Below are 20,924 nucleotides of genomic sequence, written 5' to 3'. Positions count from 1 at the left end.
ATGTACTTCTCAATATTTCTGAAACCCATCTGTGTCATAAATTGTCTGTTTGCATTAAAAATTACATATTTCTCTCAAATTAACTCACCAAAGGTTTGGAATTATGTCTTAAAATCTACTTACCTGCTCTGGTGGCTCTAAAAAGTCAGAAAATGTCCGTGCTGTTGCATTCCACTCCACATTGGAATTCCTCTTTGGGTAAAGAGCAACACTGGAGGTATTAAAAGTGTCATTAAACCTTTTAGCAGTGGGAGAATCTGAGTGATAGAGAGGAAATGGTTACAACTATGCTCAATATGCTAAACTTTGAAATTCTCCAGATGCTAATTTTGAAGTCATTGAACTGCTAGTTTGTATTTGACCTTGAGAATTATGGCTATTCAAGTTTAATCAGAGATATTTCACTGTTCATCCATTCACTAGACAATTTCCTATTCTAATGTAGGCTTTGATCTTATTTTGCTTCAGAGAACTGAAAAATCATCTGAAATATCTTTGCTTGAGAAATACCAGAATATTTTAGTATGCTTAACTAGTGCTAATTACTATAGGGAAGAACAAATACCAATTTATGAAACAAAATTGCCTGCATTTCAGCTTATTTGGTCTCCGATGTGCTATTTCAGTTATTTCTACTGGGGACGGTTTCCTGTCAGAAGTAAAGAGAAATACACTCAAAGTTCATGTCAGTGTCTGCACTTAGTCACAAAGGCTCTGATAAATCGATCATGTGAGACTGTAAGTAGTCTTTTATTGGTTAGTGATGGAAAATCCCAAGTGACCAATATATTTCAGGCCTTGGAAAGGAAGCCAGGATGGAAGATGGGCATGTGCACACAGAGCTGGGTGCTTACCTCAAAGTTATACACAGGATACTGGATAAATGGAAGTGGATTATAAAACAGTAATCTATTTAAAGGATTCAGACGATATCATAAACTACAAGAGTGAAATGTAGCATATTTTGTAATTTATTTTAACCATGAGATTCGATCACCAGTACATGTACACACACACACAATTTTCCCCCATGGCTTTGCTCTTGGGTAGTCTGGATTCAGGAACATGGTTGTAATTACTGCTAATCTGGCCTATCAGTTACTTCCTGTAGGGCGAATGGATCTAACAATGGGAAGTTGAAGAATGAAAAGAGGTCTTGACAATGCACAATGAATTAAAGAGCAGATTAAAAAGAATACATTCACAAAGAAGGAAGTGAGAATTTGGAATTAACTGCCACAAGCCATTATTGAAGTGCTCTTCGTTAAAGAGATAATTAGATAACTGAATGAGAAAAATACTGCAACAAAAAAGTTTGAACAAGCAGAAAAGTGGGATTGGGCTACAGGTGAATCACATGGGGAAATCCAGAAATTTTGCAGGTCAGGCAGCATCTGTGGGGAGAAAAACATAGTAAACGGGCTCGATTCAGCACACAACTATTAAAGTCTGCGTTTGGGCATTCAATTGCCGAAAAACACCCCGCTATTCAATGGCACTTGGTTTTATTTTGGCCTCTGGGAGTTTCTCCCTGCCAAGGCCACATTTTATTTGATTTCCTGCTGACTCGATGGGTTGAATGGCCTCCTTCTGCACTGTAAAAGCTGTATAGAACCGTAGTTAGGCCACACTTGGAGTTTAGTGTTCAATTCTGGTCGCCACACTACCAGAAGGGCGTGGAGGCTTCAGAGAGGGTGCAGAAGAGATTTACCAGGATGTTGCCTGGTATGGAGGGCATTAGCTATGAGGAGTGGTTGAATAAACTCGTTTTTTTCTCACTGGAACGACGGAGGTTGAGGGGCGACCTGATAAGAGGTCTACAAAATTAGGAGGGGCATAGACAGTGGATAGTCAGCGGCTTTTCCCCAGGGTAGAGGGGTCAATTACTAGGGAGCATAGGTTTAAGGTGCGAGGGGCAAGGTTTAGAGGAGATGTACGAGGCAAGTTTTTTTACACAGAGGGTAGTGGGTGCCTGGAACTTGCTGCTGGAGGAGGCGGTGGAAGCAGGGACGATAGTGACATTTAAGGAGCATCTTGACAAATACATGAATAGGATGGGAATAGATAGATACGGACCCAGGAAGTGTAGAAGAATTTAGTTTAGATGGGCAGCATGGTCGGCACGGGCTTGGAGGGCCGAAGGGCCTGTTCCTGTGGTGTACTTTTCTTTGTTCTTTGTTCTAAATTATATGATTCTATCACATGTGTTGGGAATAAAATATCTTTAAAAAAAACTAAAGGATACAATTCTTAAGGGGGTGTAGGAACAGAGGCACCCGCGTGTATGTGTGCATAGATCATTGAAGGTAGCAGGACAGATGGAGAGTAGTTAAGACAGCATATAGGCTTTATTAAAAGAGTAGAAGAGCCAAGAGGTTATGCTGAATTTACACAAGACACTAGTTACATCTCAGCGGAGTATTGTGTACATTTCTGGGTGCCACACTATAGGAAGGATGTGAACACATTGGAGAGGGTGCAGAAGAGGTTTACAAGAATGTTTCCAGGGATGAGAACTGTCAGTTATTAGGAGAGGTTGGGACTGTTTCCCTTAGAGAGAAGAAGGAGATTCGATAAAGGTGTTCAAAATCATGAAGGGGCTGGACAGATAGGGAAAACAGTTCCCACTCATAAAAGGATCAAGAACGAGAAGGCAGATTTAAGTGATTTGCAAATGTGATGGAAGGCAAGAGAGGAAGGCTTTGAAAGGGGGTGGAGGAAGAACGATGGAAGGCAGAGCGGAGATCAAGGGGTGGGAAGCTGGAGTTCGACAAGGGAAACCGAAACACTGACAAACAAGAGAGTGAATGGGATACCACATGTATGAATGGGAGAGATGCATACAGTCTCTGGAGGAGGTAAGGAGTGGAGTGTGTTACTGTGGCACAATAGGGTTGGGTCGCATGAAGACTCATAGATAGGGGGTGGTTGGGAAGGGAGACAATGTTGTCTACAGTCATGGTAGAAATGGGGAATTAGACTCATTAGTGAACCTATCAGCAGCAAATGCAGGGAGGAAACAGCCGATGATTGAATCTGAACAGCTTTGCAGGATTTTTCATATCATTCACTTGAATGTCCAGGTTTGGCGGGTTGCATTGAGTTTGAAACTGAAGGTGCTGGAGCGGCACTCCCGGACAGCACTACACCACTGCTTACCTCAATGTGCGTTAGCACCTCAGATACAAGGCTACATCAGCAACACGGCAAGTAGAGAACAAATCACGACAGACCATTACAGTTACTACTGATAACAGATTGTTGATTCATTAATCATGAATGTGTTCAATTTCATTTCAGAGAAAAGGATAAATCAATTATGGATCCGGAGCTCAATGCTGCCTTTTTGAGGATTCTAATACAATGGAGGAGAAGGAAGGAGAGGCAATGCCAAGTGTAGCTCCAGGGGGAGGTCCAGAGATAAGGGGAGCCAGAGCAAGAACAAAAGGAGAGACCTTGATAATGGAGGCAATCCACCACACTACTCTCTTATTTACAAATGAGTGGGAAACAATGCCGCGCATGTTTGTGCTTGTCCCGAACTCTGGTGGATCATATCGGCCATATTCTTCGTGAAGACCTAAGACCCCATGACTATCCCTTGCCAGTGGCTTTAAAAGTGACCACCGTGCTCAATTTCTTTGTCTGCAGATCGTCGCCAGGATCAGCAGGGAACCTGTGCAGCATTCTGCAATCCACAGCACATATATGCATAAAGGTCACAGATGCCCCCACAGCAAGGCACATCACTAGGTGAGGTTTGTTTTCAATAGAAATAGCCAGGCTGCTAGATTCAAATATTTTGCAGCTATCACAGGCTTCTCAAGAGTGCAAGGTTCAGTCAACTGCACCAATGTGGCATTAGGGGCTCCTTGGCAGCAAATTCTAATGTTCTTCACCACACTGCTCAGCTTCCAAACCCACGGCCACTGCAGCGGTTCAAGAAGGTAATTCACCACCACCTTCCCAAGGAACGGGAATGGGCAATGAATGCTGGCTTAGTCAACAAAGCCCACATCCCCTAAATGTGTTAGGAAAACAAAAGTAGTTTTAAAGGATTTATATTTGTATTAGTAAACATTAGAAATAAGGTACAGTTTTAGGTGTGTTTAATTTAGTGTTTCTATGCCTGGAAGGATAAAACTTATAGTTAGATTCATGCTGGACAAAGTGTTTCTCTGTATGGGGGTTGGTTAAGTTCCCACTATGTTTCTATTGCGCATAGAGAGGGCTACGGTGTGAAGAATAAATAGATGTAAGTCAGTGCTTAGCAACAGGGGTCCACTTCCCAGAGGGAAGGGCTTTCCTTTATTCTTAGTTTTAACAGGAAGCCAGAGCAGTTGGAGCAGGAGAAGCTGGACAGAGCAAGGGAGTTGCAAAGATGCAAGCTTCCTGAGGAATAAGATACAGTCCAGATAACCAAGGGATTGAGACAGAAAGACTGTCTAAGAAGTCTGGAGTTAAGTGAACAGAGACCAAATTAATATTCAGAAGAATTCTGGTAAAATAAAACAACGTGTACTAAGTTAAAAAGACAATCGCAGTAACTAGATTTAAATAGGGACAACAGACTTCAGTCGTAGATGAAATGTTTGATGTCATTTCAATACAGTCTGGAAATTGGAAGTTAAAGCAATTGTGAGCAGTTTGCACAGTAGTCAAGACCAAGAAATGCTAAAGAGGTTGGTGTGTAATCCTGGACTGGATGCTTTGTTAAAAGTGGAGCGGAATCATAGAATGGATACAGCACTTTTATTTAAAAGTGTAATTTGGAAAACTTGGTTGGATTTCGGAATGCAAACTGACAGAATTATTATGAGAGACGATTTAAAAAGTAGAGTTTAGAAACGCTCATGTGACAATCATCTGGGGGGATTCTGAGGAGAAAACCAAAGACACTGGCCGCGATTCTCCGCAACCACGATGGGTGGGAGAATAGCGGGAGGTCCGCTCCGGCACCTCCCGCTATTCTCCCACCCCCACGAAAATGGGGGGCGAAATTCTCCGACCCACGCAGGGTCGGAGAATCGGCCAGCAGCGGCGTTAATCCCGCTCCCGCCGGGTTTTTAAATCTCCGACCGGCCAAAAACCGGCGTTGTGCAAATCCCGCCGGCAGCCTCTGAAAACAGCTGGCGCCGGCGGGATTTCATTATTTTTTTCTTTCACCAAATCTCCGGCCCGGATGGGCCGAAGTCCCATGGCCACGTCGGCGAAAAACAGAGTAGCTTTAAAACAGCGTCAACCTTTGATGATGGTTGACGCCGTTCAGTGTCCGAGGGCGAGTGGGGGGGTTGCGAGTGGGGGGGGGGGGGTTGCGAGTGGGGGTGGGTGGGGCAGTTGCGAGTGGGGGGGGGTTGCGAGTGGGGGGGGGTGGGGGGGGTTGCGAATGGGGGTGGGGGTTGCGAGTGGGGGGGTTGCGAGTGGGGTGGGGGGGGGGTTGCGAGTGGGTGGGGGGGTTGCGAGTGGGCGGGGTTGCGAGTGGGGGGGTTGCGAGTGCGGGGGGGTTGCGAGTGCGGGGGGGGTTGCGAGTGCGGGGGGGGGTTGCGAGTGGGGGGGGGGGGGGGTTGCGAGTGGGGGGGGTTGCGAGTGCGGGGGGGGTTGCGAGTGCGGGGGGGGTTGCGGCGTTGGGGGGGTTGCGGCGTTGGGGGGGGTAGGGGGGTTGGGGGCAGCGGCGTGTAGAGAGGGGGGGGGGCGACGGATGCCCGGGGCCAACGCACCGTCGCCCCCCCTCTGCACGCCGCTGCCCCCTACCCCAACCACCCCCTCACCACCCCTACCTCCCTCCAACGCCCCTACCCCCCTCACCACTCCTACCGCCCTCCCCACCACCCCTACCCCCCTCCAACGCCGCCCCATCTCTCGCAACGCCGCAACCCCCCCTCATCGCCGCAACCCCCCACCCTCAACGCCGCAACCCCCCACCCTCTCAACGCCGGGTCCCCCCCCTCCCCCTCCCTCTGAAGGCCGGTACCCCCCCCCCTCCCTCTGAAGGCCGGTACCCCCCCCCTCCCTCTGAAGGCCGGTACCCACACCCCCCCCCTCCCTCTGAAGGCCGGTACACCCCCCCCCTCCCTCTGAAGGCCGGTACCCACACACCCCCCCCCCTCTCTCCTCCTCCCCCCCTTCCTTCCTCCACCCCCCTTCTTTCCTCCCCCCCTTCCTTCTTCCTCCCCCCTTCCTTCCTCCTCCCCTCCCCTTCCTTCCTCCTCCCCCCCCCTTCCTTCCTCCGTTAGTGGGGGGGGGGTGCGGCGTTAGTGGGGGGGTGCGGCGTTGAGAGGGGGGGCACCGGCATTGAGGGGGGGGGGTTGCGGCGTTGAGAGGGGGGGGGGTACCGGCGTTGAGAGAGAGGGGGGCGGCATTGGAGGGGTGTAGGGGTGGTGGGAAGGGGGGTAGGGGAGGGGGGTAGGGGCGTTGGAGGGGGTAGGGGTGGTGAGGGGGTAGGGGCGTTGGAGGGGGTAGGGTGGTGAGGGGGTAGGGGTGGTGAGGGGGGTAGGGGTGGTGAGGGGGGTAGGGGCATTGGAGGGGGTAGGGGTGGTGAGGGGGTAGGGGTGGTGAGGGGGTAGGGGTAGTGAGGGGGGTAGGGGTGGTGAGGGGGGGTTGGGGTAGGGGGCAGCGGCGTGCAGAGGGGGCGACTGTGCGTTGGCACCAGCCATCCGTCGCCCCCCCTCTGCACGCTGCTGCCCCCTACCCCAACCCCCCCTCACCACCCCTACCCCCTCCAACGCCCCTACCCCCCTCACCACCCCAACCCCCTCACCACCCCTACCCCCTCCAACACCCCTACCCCCCTCCCCACCACCCCCACCCCCCACCACCCCTACCCCCCTCCAACGCCGCCCCCCTCTCTCTCAACGCCGGTACCCCCCCCTCTCCTCTCAACGCAGGTAACCTCCCCCCCCTCTCAACTCAACGCCGTAACCCCCTCCCCCCTCTCCTCTCAACGCAGGTAACCCCCTCCCCCCAACTCAACGCCGTAACCCCCTCCCCCCCCTCAATGCAGGTAACCCCCTTCTCCCCTCTCCTCTCAACTCAACGCCGCAACCGCCCCCCTCCCTCCCTCTCTCTCCCCCCCTCCCTCTCCCCCTCTCCCTCCCCCCAACGCCGGGTCTCTCTCTCCTCCCCCCCCCCCAAACAACGCCGGGTCTCTCTCTCCCCCCCCCCCCCAAACAACGCCGGGTCTCTCTCTCCTCCCCCCCCTCAAACAACGCCGGGTCTCTCTCTCCTCCCCCCCCCCCCCCAAACAACGGCGGGTCTCTCTCTCCTCCCCCACCTCAAACAACGCCGGGTCTCTCTCTCCTCCCCCCCCCAAACAACGCCGGGTCTCTCTCTCCTCCCCCCCCTCAAACAACGCCGGGTCTCTCTCCCCTCCCCCCCCCCAAACAACGGCGGGTCTCTCTCTCCTCCCCCCCCCCCCCAAACAACGGCGGGTCTCTCTCGCCTCCCCCACCTCAAACAACACCGGGTCTCTCTCTCCTCCCCCCCCCCCCCCCCCCCCCCCCCGCAACAACGTCGGGTCTCTCTCTCCTCCCCCCCCCAAACAACGCCGGGACTCGCCACTTCCGCAGCTGGTGAAACTGACGCGTATCGCGTCAGTCCGCTGCTGGCCTTTTCGGGAACGGAGATTGCCGGCTTAAAAGAAGGCCCGGACGCCGGAGTCATCCGCACCGCTTTTCCCCGCCGGAAATGGGCGTCACGTCGGTCCGCAGAGAATTTCGCCCGGGGTGTCCGGTTTTCCGACACGCCGCTCGGAGAAACGCGGGCCGCCGTGTTTCTCTGACCCGGATGGGCCGAGCGGCCTGCCGTTCCCGACGGCGGCAACCACACCTGGTCGCTGCCGTCGTGAACATGGCGCGCCAGGTAAGTGTGGGGCCTGGGATCAGGGATCGAGCACCACGACCGTGCTCGGGAGGGGACTGGCCCGCGATCGGTGCCCACCGATCATCGGGCCGGCGTCTCAAGGGGACGCACTCTTTCCCCTCCGCTGCCCTACAAGATCAAGCCGCCACGTCTTGCGGGGCGGCTGAGGGGAAAGACGGAAACCGCGCATGCGCGAGTTTGAGCTGTCCAACCCGCGCATGCGCGGCTGACGTCATTAGGCTCCACCGCGGTGTCATTCTTGGCGCGCCGGGCCTTGAAGCCAGGCACAAGGCCCGGCCGCCGAGTTTCCCGGTACGGCCCACCTATCCCCCCGGGTAGGGGAGAATAGGGGGCCGGGAGAGGCTTCCAATGCTGTCGTGAACCTCTCCAGGTTTCACGACGGCGTCGGGCCTTGCGGAGAATTCCGCCCACTATCTTGGTTTCAGAGCAGAGTGTGTATCTGACCACAATCATGCTGTGTGCTTAAAAGGGACTTCTTATGTTAATGAGACCATGTAGTTGAATATGTACTTTGTAATTCATGTTAATCTTTAAATCTGTGTGTATTTGTTAAGTTAAGGGGGGAGTAAAGGAGTATTGTATTATAATTTATATATAAATGCTTTTTCTTGTTGTTAAAACTAGTTAGCGGTCTTGTGATTCTGTTCTTCCCCACTTTATTTAAAAAAGTAAAATGCAAGGGCTGGATGCTCCGCTGGCGGCAGCGTAGCCATGCCTGTGGGTTTCCCGGTGGCAAGGGGTGGCCATAATGGGGAATCTCCATGGCTGGTGGCGGGAACAGCAAATCCCACTGTAGGCAAGGCCGTGCCGCCCAGGAAAACAAGACTGGCGGACTGGAGAATCCCTCCCAGTCTTTTGACCCGTATTCCATTCTTGGATCTTCCCATCCAGTTATAACATCAACTGGGATCGTAACAAATGAATAAAAAACATCTAGTCAAGTTTAAAGCTTTTTCTCAAGCCAGGAAGAAGGTAAGTGGGTAGCATTTGGTGGTATGTGGTTGTAGCAGGGGGTGAGTGGTGGTCGGTGGGGGGCAATGGTCAGGCCCTGGACGGTTTAGGCCAACCCTGGGGGTGTGTGAGGGAGATGCCTTCAAGTTGGACCTCAGCCAATTTCAATTGCATTTTCAGATGGTCCCCAATGCAGGGCAATCTTCCATTGGATACTTACATTTCCCAGGCAATTGCTGTGCAAACCTTACCTGGGAATCTCCGAAGGCCCCCACCCCTCAAATAATATGCCCTGGCCGTTAGAAGTTAAGGCCCAATGTTTTTTTCTCTCACTGCAATCAATGACTGCATAACTACTAATGACTAATAATAGACACAGTGATGATCTCTATTTCATTACTGGAAAATACAATTAAAATAACTTTGGTGGTTCAGCAATTGAGAAAATTAAGTCTTGCCATACATACATTAACCTCATTACTATTAGTCATTGGTTGAATCATTCAATTCTCAAAGTTATTTTATCCAATTGTTCAAATTCTATCCAATCACATTTTCTTATTCTTCATTTAAATATGATGCAGGTACTCTTGAGGAGGCCATTATTTACTGCCCTGTAGTAGCTAGCCCCTTTAAGGGACGTTCGCTGAGGGAGGAGTCATGTGGCCCATGAGTGCAATCAATGACGGAATTGGGATTTCATTGGGACGTGTTGAGACTTATCCCGGCAGTTGGATGCTAAAGCTACGTATGGAAAGACTGTTTTAAGCACTCTGTAAATAGTTTAATAAATTATTGTGTCTGATAAGTTTATTGGTGGAGCCAATTCTTAAAGCTTCCCTCAAAGGTGGTGGTGAGCTATCTTGAATACAACTGAGTGGCTAGTTAGGTTATTTCCGAGGGCAGTGAAGAGTTACCCACATTACCGTCGATCTGAGTAAGTCACTATAACCAGACTGGGAAAGGACAATAGATTATTCTTCCCTAAAGTATATTAGCTTTTTCAACAATCTGATGTTTTTATGGTCATTATTAGTGATTTATTTAATTGAATTTAAACTCCCTAGTTGCCATAATGGGATTTGGACTCATGTCTGGTTTATTCATTCAGGCCCCTGGATTACTAATCTAGTACCATAACTCTGACGTCATTCATTTTGGATTGTCAAAAGAAGACATTACCTTCTGCATTTGAGCTTTTCAAACTAATTTCACCGACTTCTCTTGGAAAAGTGAATGCTGAAGGGAATCTTCTGTTAATAACAGGAGCCTCCAATTTGTCCCTTGGTAATGACATTGGGAGTGATGCTGGGGCTTTGTTCAGCATATCCTTTCCTTTGCCAGAATCTAAAATAGGTAGTCCACAAAATGTCCAGCCACTTTGGCTTGTCGCTGCTTTGTTGCTTACGGACTCTGTCTCAGAAGTTGATGTTGTATTCCTATGATCTAAAGTGATGGTTGCGATTGGATTAACTGAAGTACCTATAATGATAGGTTTGAATTCATTTTCTGTTATCTTGGAAGAGCCACTCGCCTCTGGTATTTCAGCGTGTAAATCCATTTTACTAACTGCTGCTTGCTGAATTTCCACAGTAGCTTCAGAATCATTTGCACTGCCATTAGCTTTCTCCATACTTTGAGAGTTTGGGACTAAAACCATACTATGGTCAACTTTAGTAATGAAGTTTAGTGAATGGCTACTTGTCACACTTAAATAGTCATTGATTTGTGCCAAATTACCATGCAGTTTTTTCAGGTTTCCCAAAGGTTTTTCAATGGACATAGTTGCCTGCAAATCTTCAATTGCTTCACAGTTAGAAATGACAGTTTCCAGGTCATGCGGTTCTTTCTGCTGATCATCAGTTCTAAGATTCCTTGGTGCATTGCTACTTATTTCCGTCGTAATATATTCCTCATGTTCCATGGACCCCAGATCCCTTATTTCAACCAAAATGCCTGACTGGGGTTTAGTGTCGACATAAACACTACGGTTAATTTTACAGGCTGCAAATGGTGGAACACATTGATTACACTGGTCAGTGGGTAATTTTGTGGAACTGACATCTGATTTACTGCAGGATTTATGAAATTGATTGCATTCGACTATATTGCTGCTAGTACAGTTTCCTTCCATCAGAGTATTTGCTTGGCTGCGGTGTTCGTCCTGTTGTAAACTGGATTGCCGCTCATTTTTATTTTCATGTGTTACTGGTTGAAACACAATGTCAGAAACACTTTGGTGCTGAGTTTGGTTAGTATCCTGTCTTACTTCATTTGCATTGACTTTCCTTGCGAGAATCTCATCAGTGCCAGGGATTGCTCTGGCTTCAGTCCTAGGTGGTTCATTTATAAAGACACCTTTGTCACACTGTGTGGTTTTAGTCTTATCATTCGTATCATAAACTGCTTCACTTTTGCCTCCATCAAATTTATGTGTGATGGAGTCTGTCTGCTGACCTATATCTGCACTGCAGACACCTAATGCATCAGCACTGTCTGGGAGCATCTTTCCTCCTTTCACTGGGACTTCTGCCAAATAGACAGAAGTGCACTGCGACTTGAGTTTTGCACTTGCAGACTCTGCATCATAGCAAGTGTTTCTTATTTCATCCTGCTGAATGTCACTGGGCTCTCCAACATTAATGTTCACAGTTGATACACTGGTGTACTGTCTTTCATTCACAAACAGGGCCCCATTATCAGTTGTTTTTTCTGGCATTTCTGCAGCTGGCTTCGCAGTGTCTGGTGGCAATACATTACTGTTTGTAACTGTTATGATAAAAGGCAAGATTAACCTTGAAAGCAGATCTGCACATTTCAATATCTTCAGTTCCACGATTTATTCAATGCAGGTTTGTATAAGTAAATAATGTTTAAACTAGTGGATCTAGGTTTCAGGTAAGTCAGTGAGTACATTATTTTATAACAATAAAGCATATTATGTAGCACATTATGTATCATTATATAATTTTAATGTCCCATAGCAATGCAACAGATACAAAGCAATCAAACATATATTTTTTTAAAATCACATTAATCTCCGCTTCTTTCGAACTCTAATTGTTTCTAGACGGCCTATGTCCTTTTTTCTCTTCTGTGTAGCTCTTGTAGTACCTCAATTTTTTTATTTGCCTGTTTCTCATTTCCCATACATATCTCCACACCCCTCCACCCACTACATACATCTCACAATCTTTCTCTAAACAAGTTTCTTCGCTCTCAATTTCTCAATGTTCTTAATTTCCATTTAACCCTGGCATTGGTCTGGTTCTGCATGGGGGTGTGCCTGAATTACATGGGTTTCCAGAATTCATGGTATTTCCCCAAGTTCTAGGAAGCCACACGCCTCTTGGGTAGCATATATCCTGCTAATCATTTACTCTCATGTTTGAGGATAGGGTTATCACTTACCATTATGTGGGGAAGTATCATACTACAGCTAACAAAAAAAATTACACTAGCTTGTATATTGCTGGGAAAATTTACTTCCACCAATCCCCTATGTTCTTCCAGTCACCAATCCACCATGTTCTTCCAGCCAGAACTCCCCAGGCTTTTCCACAGCTGGCAATCCCTCATGTTTTTTTTTATTTGTTCATGGGATGTGCGCGTCCCTGGCCGGGCCTGCATTTGTTGCCCATCCCCGAGGGCATGTAAGAGTCAAACACATTGCTGTGGGTCTGGAGTCATGTGTAGTCCACACCAGGTATGGACGGCAGATTTCTTTCCCTAAAGGGCATTAGTTAACCAGATGGATTTTTACAACGATCAACAATGGTTTCATGATCGTCATTAGTCTTTTAATTCCAGATTTTTAGTGAATTAAAATTCCACCAACCCCGTGTCCCCAGAGCATTACCATCGTTCTCTGGATTACTAGTCCAGTGACAAAACCACTATGCTACTGCCTCCCCACAGCCAGCAATCCCCCATGTTCTTCCACAGCCAGCAATCCCCCATGTTCTTCCACAGCCAGCAATCCCCCATGTCCTTCCACAGCCAGCAATCCCCCATGTCTTTCCACAGCCAGCAATCCCCCATGTCCTTCCACAGTCAGCAATCCCCCATGTCCTTCCACATCCAGCAATCCCCTCTGTTCTTCCACAGTCATCAATCCCTTCTGTTCTTCCACAGCCAGCAATCCCCCATGTTCTTCCACAGCCAGCAATCCCCCATGTCCTTCCACAGTCAGCAATCCCCCATATCCTTCCACAGTCAGCAATCCCCCATGTTCTTCCACAGTGAGCAATCCCCCATGTTCTTCCACAGCCAGCAAACCCTCATGTCCTTCTACAGTCAGCAAACGCCCATGTTCTTCCACAGCCAGCAAACCCCCATGTTCTTCCACAGTCAGCAATCCGCCATGTTCTTCCACAGCAGCAATCCCCCATGTCCTTCCACAGCAGCAATCCCCCATGTCCTTCCAGTCAGCAAACCCCCATGTTCTTCCACAGTCAGCAATCCCCCATGTTCTTCCACAGCAGCAATCCCCCATGTTCTTCCACAGCAGCAAGCCCCCATGTTCTTCCGCAGTCAGCAATTACGCATCTCCTTCCACAGTCAGTAAACCCCCATGTTCTTCCACAGCCAACAATCACTATTACGATACCGGACCAGACACCAACAGTGGCTAGGATTGTGTGAGACTGTGAGGAAAAGAGACCCCGTTCCAGGAGGGATATCATGAAAAAAAAGGACATGATATATTAAAACAATCTTTATTACTAACACTGTATTAAAAGATCTTTAACATCCCTTAAACAATGCTAATTAATCTTGAATACAGTAACCCTTAATTGTTATCTTTATTCCCAATCAAACAACAAAAAAAACCACATCAGCTCTCAATCCACTGTTAAATACAATTGACCCTCAGGAATACCTGTTTTACAGAGATATTCTCTGAGAAAGAGAGCTCCTCTAACACTACTTTAAAGAAAAGATCTGAATCCTGTCAGAACTATGCAGAAAATATGTCTGTATTTCTTCAGAAGCTGCTTCAGCTTCTTTCATCTCACCTCCTAATTACACTATTTTTAACTGCTTGGAAATAATCTGCTAATCTAGCTACAGATATACCTTTCAACTGAACTGAGATGCTTGACTTCTGCTCGCATCTCCATCTAAAACGCAACTAACAGTGCTTTCCTGCAAAATGCCCGATACCTTGGCTCATCCCAGTAATTATATCATTTTACCAAGCTGAAATCTAATTAACTCCACAAGGAATCCCCTTAATCCAAACAACGTTCCATTAGCCCAAGCTTTTTACAATGCTTTAAAGTGCATCCCTGCCTCCAAAACCTAGTTGTCTACAAACTAGGATTTATTTTGAAAACATGACTTCAGCAGTCACATACACACTCAGACGTATCCTTACTGCACCAAATATCTATAATACAATATCTCTGAAATGTGTCCATTCATCAAATCCCAATGTTCTTTCAGTCACCAATCCTTCATGTTCTTCCAGTTAGCAACCCTCCACCTTCTTTGAGTTAACATTCCTACATCATCCTCCAGCCACCAATTCCCCATGTTCTCCCAGTCCCCAATTCCCCCATGTTCTCCCACATTCACCAATCCCCCTTGTTCTCCCAGTTACCAATCCCCCATGTTCTTAACAGTCACCAATCCCACGTGTTCTTCCACAATCACCAATCCCCCTTGTTCTTCCACAGTCACCAATCCAACATCTTCTTCCAGTCATCAATCCTTCTACACTGATACTAAATAAGATACTGCTTTCAGAAATAACAAAAAGTACAAACAGGATTATTTGAGAGGTTGTTGATGTTATTTCTATGTTTAAGATGTACCTGTATTATCGGCATTGACCATTTCACACTCACTGTAATTGCTGATCTCTTGATTTTTGAATTCTCGCTTAATGAACTCATCTTTTATTTTCTCTTCTATGGTGTTGTGCATTCCTGTTTCCTTCACTTTATTGTCATTAACTATTAAGGCCTCTTTCACACAGGTCTGTTGTCCTGGTGGTTTCTGTGCTGTATGCTGTTCAAAGTGCTCTAAATTATTCTAGTAGGGAAACATTAGTTAGCAACCAGCTTTTAACACTAGATTATACTTACATGAAACAAAAACTTCAGTCTTGTCAATTTATTATCTAACTTAAATTTACTATTTCTATTATTACATATCTCATCACTTCATCTTGTAATCTATTTGTACTTTGCTTGATGACAGTCTTGACTCAGTAGTTAGCTGTCTTGCCTTGGAGTCAGAAGGTTGTGGGTTTATAAATAAAGAACAAACTTGCATTTCTATGATGGGTTTTATGATCCATAACGCTTTACAGTTGATAGGAAACACAGCAGCCGATTTTTGTACTTTTGAGATTCCACAAACATTAATGCGCTAAATCTATTTTGATGATGTTGATTGATGGATAAATATTAGCCTTAACATAAGATGATGGGGCTGGTTTAGCTCAGTGGGCTAGACAGCTGGTTTATGATGCAGAACAAGGCCAGCAGCGTTGGTTCAATTCCTGTACCAGCTGAGAATTCTGAATGTCTCCCTCTGAGTACCCGAACAGGTGCCTGAATGTGGCGACTCAGGGCTTTCCACAGTAACTTCATTGCAGTGTCAATGAAAGCCTACTTGTGACAATATAGATTATTTTTTTTAAAAGATGGAATTTTCCCATCCGGACTAAGTCCCATGGCTGGGGAAGAGATGTGGAATGTTACCGTCTGCGTAGGCCGCAGAGAAATCATGCTGTATCATGCTCAATTTCTGCCCACCAGGTGTCGGTACTCCTCAGTGCACTCCTCAGAATCACAGGGGAAGCAAGGGATTAGTAGAGCTCACACCAAATCAATGACACATGCATCGGTGTCATTAATACCCTAGCTGGCACATCACCCCTCTCAGAGTAAAAGCCTCACCAGTGACACTATCAGCTGGCCCACCCCTGAGGATCCAAGCTGTGCCTGTCCACTGTGCCTCTGATACCATCCATCCTGTCCCCTGGCCAGGAAACGTGACCAACTCCCTGTCAAAAGCGGTGTGTAGAACCCAGGCTCCACATCACACAGCAACTAAGGTGAGAACAAATGTAAACATCCGTCGCTCACTCCCATCTGTAGGACCTGCCTGCACACCCATCTCTGAGTATAAAGCCGCATGCGTACATAGTACGAACATCTTCACCATGCAACCAATTTCCACCCTTGTCACAGGACAGCACAAGGCTCACCCAGTGAGGAGACCCACAGTAGACCCCACTAGGAGAATGAGGACAGGGTTCACAGAGCCTATCGCTAACACTGGTGGCACAGCTTCCGGCACTCCAGTTAGAAGGAGCAGGTGGTGAGGATAGAGGCTCCCCACATCACAGACCGGATGCCAGCCACTGATGGGGACAGGGATGCAGTGTGGATGACATCATTTCGAAGGAGCCGGGGGAGACCATGTTGACAGTGGTGCAAGCAGGACAACTCAGGATGCCCATGTAATGTGGTAGCATTGGATGGTCAAGGGAATACTCAACTTGCTGACATTCTGTTTCTCCCCCCTCCACCCGTAAATACATGGAATTCGGACTACGGCCAGTGATGCTAGCTATCGGGACTCCCGGTGGCAGTGATGGGCTGAACGGATACACGAAAGGTGGCTCTCCTCCAAAAAACCTGAAATTAGGCACTTTGAGCTCAAAATAGGCCCCTAAAATCAGGAAATCACCCTCTTCCAACTTCCAGGACTAGATATGCTAAGCAGCAGCAGCTCCAGGGACCGAAAGGACGGGAAAGGCAGCAAAAGCCTGGAGATGAATTGACAGCAAGCGTACGGGGCGACGAGGCCCCCGGCCACGCCTGTCCGAGAAGGACCACCAGACCGCGCACAGAGCTCCCCCTCCCCGACGAACGGATGGGGGGAGTTCCTTACAATGGAACTCCAGGAGCTCAAGGAGCATCAAAGCAGAGATGAAGGCAACGGTCAAGGTGGTGGTGGCAGAGGCACTGATCACCTTGCAGACAGCCCTGGAAAAGGCAGAGGGGCGGCTAGAGACCCAGGGCGCAACCATAAGAGAGTTGGAGAAGGCCTCAACTGATCAAAGCGAACCAAACTGATTGCCACACTGGCAAGGTTAATGGTGACACAAGGGATGCTAAGGGGAAAGGTCGAGCATCAGGAGAACTGATCGTGGCACCAGAACCTAAGCATAATCGGCCTACCAGAGGGAACCAATGGCAGGAAGCCCGCAAAATATGTGGCCCAAATGCTGGGTAACTTGATGGGGAGAGACAGCTTCCCCTAGCCGCCAGAAATAGACAGAGCCCACAGGTCACTCTGACCAAAGCCCAAGGCCAGGAAACAACCAAGGGCCATAATCGAAAACCTAGAAGATACCAGGGCCAGGAAAGAATTCTGACCTGGGCCAGACAGACAAGGATCTGCAACTGGGAGAGACCATAAGACATAGGAGCGGAAGTAAGGCCATTCGGCCCATCGAGTCCACTCCACCATTCAATCATGGTTGATTTCAACTCCATTTACCCGCTCTCTCCCCATAGCCCTTAATTCCTCGAGAAATCAAGAATTTATCAATTTCTGTCTTAAAGACACTCAACGTCCCGGCCTCCACCGCCCTCTGTGGCAATGAATTCCACAGACCTACCACTCTCTGGCTGAAGAAATTTCTCCTCATCTCTGTTCTAAAGTGACTCCCTTTTATTCTAAGGCTGTGCCCCCGCGTCCTAGTCTCGCCTGCTAATGGGGGGTGTCAAGGGAGTAAATGGGGTGGGAACACTAGTGGGGACAGGGAAGGGGGAGGGAAGCAGACTCAGCGGAGAACAAAGGGACAAGGTGGGAAAGGGCTCTGGCTTGGCTGCAACAGATCGTACATGGCAACAGGGAGCAAAAGGTACAGCAAACAGCCACTGGGTGCATCCCCAAACAAAGGGAAACCCCGGAGTTCAGGGGCTCGCCGAAATTACGTACACATAGTTGGTGGCCATTTTTGGGTGGCCCCTCGACAAAGGCAAACCCTGGAGCGCAGGGGCCTAGCCTCATGGTGAGCTTTCACATGCAAGCGTGTTCCCTCAGCCAGATGCAGCAGTGCACAGGCCCGGGCCCAGCGGGGCAGACCACCTCCTCAGTATGTCAGCGTGCTGTCTCAGGAGCAGGTTTTTAAAAAAATCGATTTGTCTTCCCGCCAGAAGCAGCAGCAGATCAGGTCACACACCAGGTACACTGATGTCACGTACTCTGGGCACGAATTACTCCGTTTTGTAGCTGCCAACAAGCAAGCAACAGGACTGCATGAAGAAGTGAAGGTGGATCGTTTTGGACTAAGGAAGAGAGAACAAGAATCACAAACAGGTCAGGATCTCACAACTGAAATTGCTGGAGAGAGCTTCTCAGGAGAGCCCAAGGCAGAACAAAGCAGTGTTAGTGTGAGCTCCAGGACCTCTGATGAACAACCCAGAAATGTAACATTGAATGACGAAGTAAGTTTATGAGGACCAAACAGGCTCACCTGTTGCATTAAAGGTAAGTTAAAATGGTGGGTCATGAAGTTTGAGTGGCATGGTTCGCGAAGGTCGGCCAGAATCGGTCCCGAAGGTCAGCCGGTTCATAAAAATGGGTCCCCGGAAAAAAAGTGTTAAGAACATCGGTGTACAGGACTCACAAACTAACAGATAAAACTCCAACTCGGGAACAGATGAGGGCAGCGGACTCATGGAGGTTCACACACCCAGGTGACAAGGAACTCTCCTTCTCCCAGGTACACAGGGTCTACACCAGGGTCGACTGCTTTGTAGTAGGAAAATTGGAGCTTCCAGGAGTAGTAGGAGCAGAATACACCGCGATTGTAATCTCTGACCACGCTCCACAATACACAGATGTGAGGTTGGAGATGGGCCGGGCCCAGCCCCCCCTTCCCCCATGGAGGTTGGCTACGGCCCTCCTTGCCGATAAGGTTTCTTGCAAAACGATATACAGGCCATTGACGATACATTGTCAATAATCAGACAGGGGTGGTCTCACCCTCCATGTTCTGGAAGGCGCTGATGGCTGTGATTAGAGGAGAGATTATCGCATACAGAGACAGGAAAGAGTTGATGGCTAGATAACAACTGGTCGACTCCATACTCGATATGGACCGGCGGTACTCGCAGCCCCGACTGTAGAGCTTCTGGCGCAAAGGAAAAAACTACAAATGGACTTTGACCTGTGATGCCCTATCAATTGCACTTAAAGACTCGAATCAGTACAAGAGAGGCTTTATTATAGTTAGATGTTTATCCTCCGACTGCAGCTGGTAGAATGGCAGCTCAGGAGAACTCATACATATTTATACGGCTCCCTGTGGGTGGAGCTAGCCGGCAGGGGCTACCGACGAACCTGTAGTACAGGTACTGCTGTATATCCCCTAATACAGGCACACACACAATTACACAGTGGTGGATCACCACAACCTGCTCTTCACGAGGAAAGCAGTGCACCAACTCCGCCACACACAGGGAACCTCAATGAACACAGAGACAAAGCTAGTTGCCTGCTAGTTCACCAGCTGAGAAAGCAGGCAGCCACAAAGTAAATAGCACAGGTTAGAGACAACGGCAGGCTGGTAGCCAAACTGGAAAAGGTCTACAAGGCATTCAAGGCCTTCTACCAGGGGCTGTACACTTCAGAGCCCCCTGAAGGGGACATGGGGATGAAGCAGTTCCTCGACGGACTGGACATGCCAGTTGTGTGGGAAAAAAGGAGGTGGGGCCTGGAAGCATCATTAGGCCTGGGGGAAGCCATGGAGAGTATCAACTCAATGTACGCGGGAAGGCGCCGGGGCCAGATGGATCCCTGGAGGACTTCTACACACAATCTGCGCCAGACTCGCTGGTAAGGGGTCCCTGCCACCAACACTGGTGCAAGCCTCAATATCACAACACCCAAGAAAGACAAAGAAAGACCCAACTGAATGCAGATCCTACAGACCCATCTCGTTGCTGAATGTTGGCAAAATCTTGGCAAAAACCCTGGCTAGGCGCCTGGACAGCTGCGTACCAGAGGTGGTCGCGGTGGACCAGACAGGTTTTGTCAAGGCAAGGCAGCTAACATCAAACACCAAGTACCTGCTGAACGTGATAGTGACCACATCCAGGGAGAAAACGCCAGGAGTGATCATCTCCGTGGACACAGAAAAGGCCTTCAACCCAGTGGAAGAACCTCAAAGAGGTACTGGGACAGTTTGGGCTTGGATCAGGGTTCACTGCCTGGATGAAGCTACTGCACAGCACCCCCATGGTGAGCGTATGGACTAACACCACCAGCACCAGAGGGGCTGGTTTAGCTCACCAGGGGCTGGTTTAGCTCACCAGGCTAAATCGCTGTCTTTTAAAGCAGACCAAGCAGGCCAGCAGCACGGTTCAATTCCCGTACCAGCCTCCCTGGACAGGCGCCGGAATGTGGCAACTAGGGGCTTTTCACAGTAACTTCATTGAAGCCTACTCGTGACAATATGCGATTTTCATTTTTCAAATACTTCCAGCTGCACAGAGGCACGAGGCAAGGATGCCCGCTGTCCTCGCTGCTACTCACCCTGGCAATTGAGCCACTGATGATCGCCTTCAGAACGGCAAAAGGCTGGAGATGTTTGCAGAGGAATGGACAGACAGTATAGAGTCTCACTCTATGCAGATGACCTGCTCCTCTGCATCGCGGACCCCAAGCAAGTACGGAAGGGATCATTAAGCTCTTAAAGAAATTTGGAGCTTTCTCAGGCTACAAACGCAACTTCAGCGAAACTTCCCAGTAACCCGCAAGAGAGAGGGACAGAGCTGGAGGGATCACCGTTCTAACAAGTCCAAAACCAATTCCGCTACCTGGGGCACGACTGGACACAGATCCAGGCACAGATCCATAAATGGAACCTGACAAGTCTTGTGGAGGAAGTAAAGGAGAACCTGCAAAGGTAGGACACACTCCCACGCTCGCTGACAAGGAAAAGTGCAGACGATCAGAATGAATGTACTGCCTAGGATTCTTTTCCTGCTCAGATCCTTACCGATTTACATCCCCAAGGCCTTTTTCAACACGGTAAACTAATCATGACGTTTGTGTGTGTT

The 20,924-nt window shown here is 48.7% G+C and overlaps 1 protein-coding gene across 10 annotated transcripts in view; it reads right to left on the bottom strand.

The window, feature by feature from the left end:
• LOC119971764 (coiled-coil domain-containing protein 73-like) overlaps positions 1-20,924 on the bottom strand; it is a 335,430-nt gene that overhangs the window by 9,963 nt on the left and 304,543 nt on the right. For 7 of the 10 annotated variants that reach the window (XM_038807840.1, XM_038807834.1, XM_038807833.1 and 4 more), the window contains 3 exons: positions 14,649-14,868; positions 10,012-11,598; positions 124-257 (listed from right to left, as the gene is read on the bottom strand). In XM_038807840.1, the coding sequence (XP_038663768.1) occupies positions 124-257; positions 10,012-11,598; positions 14,649-14,868 (1,941 nt within the window). The remainder of the gene's footprint in view (positions 1-123; positions 258-10,011; positions 11,599-14,648; positions 14,869-20,924) is intronic. The other 3 variants (XM_038807836.1, XM_038807837.1, XM_038807838.1) reach the window with 3 other exon arrangements.

Source organism: Scyliorhinus canicula, chromosome 9 (assembly GCF_902713615.1).
Source record: "Scyliorhinus canicula chromosome 9, sScyCan1.1, whole genome shotgun sequence".
In the NCBI taxonomy this organism is placed as follows: Eukaryota; Metazoa; Chordata; class Chondrichthyes; order Carcharhiniformes; family Scyliorhinidae; genus Scyliorhinus; species Scyliorhinus canicula.
This window is presented reverse-complemented; position numbering and strand designations above follow the sequence as displayed.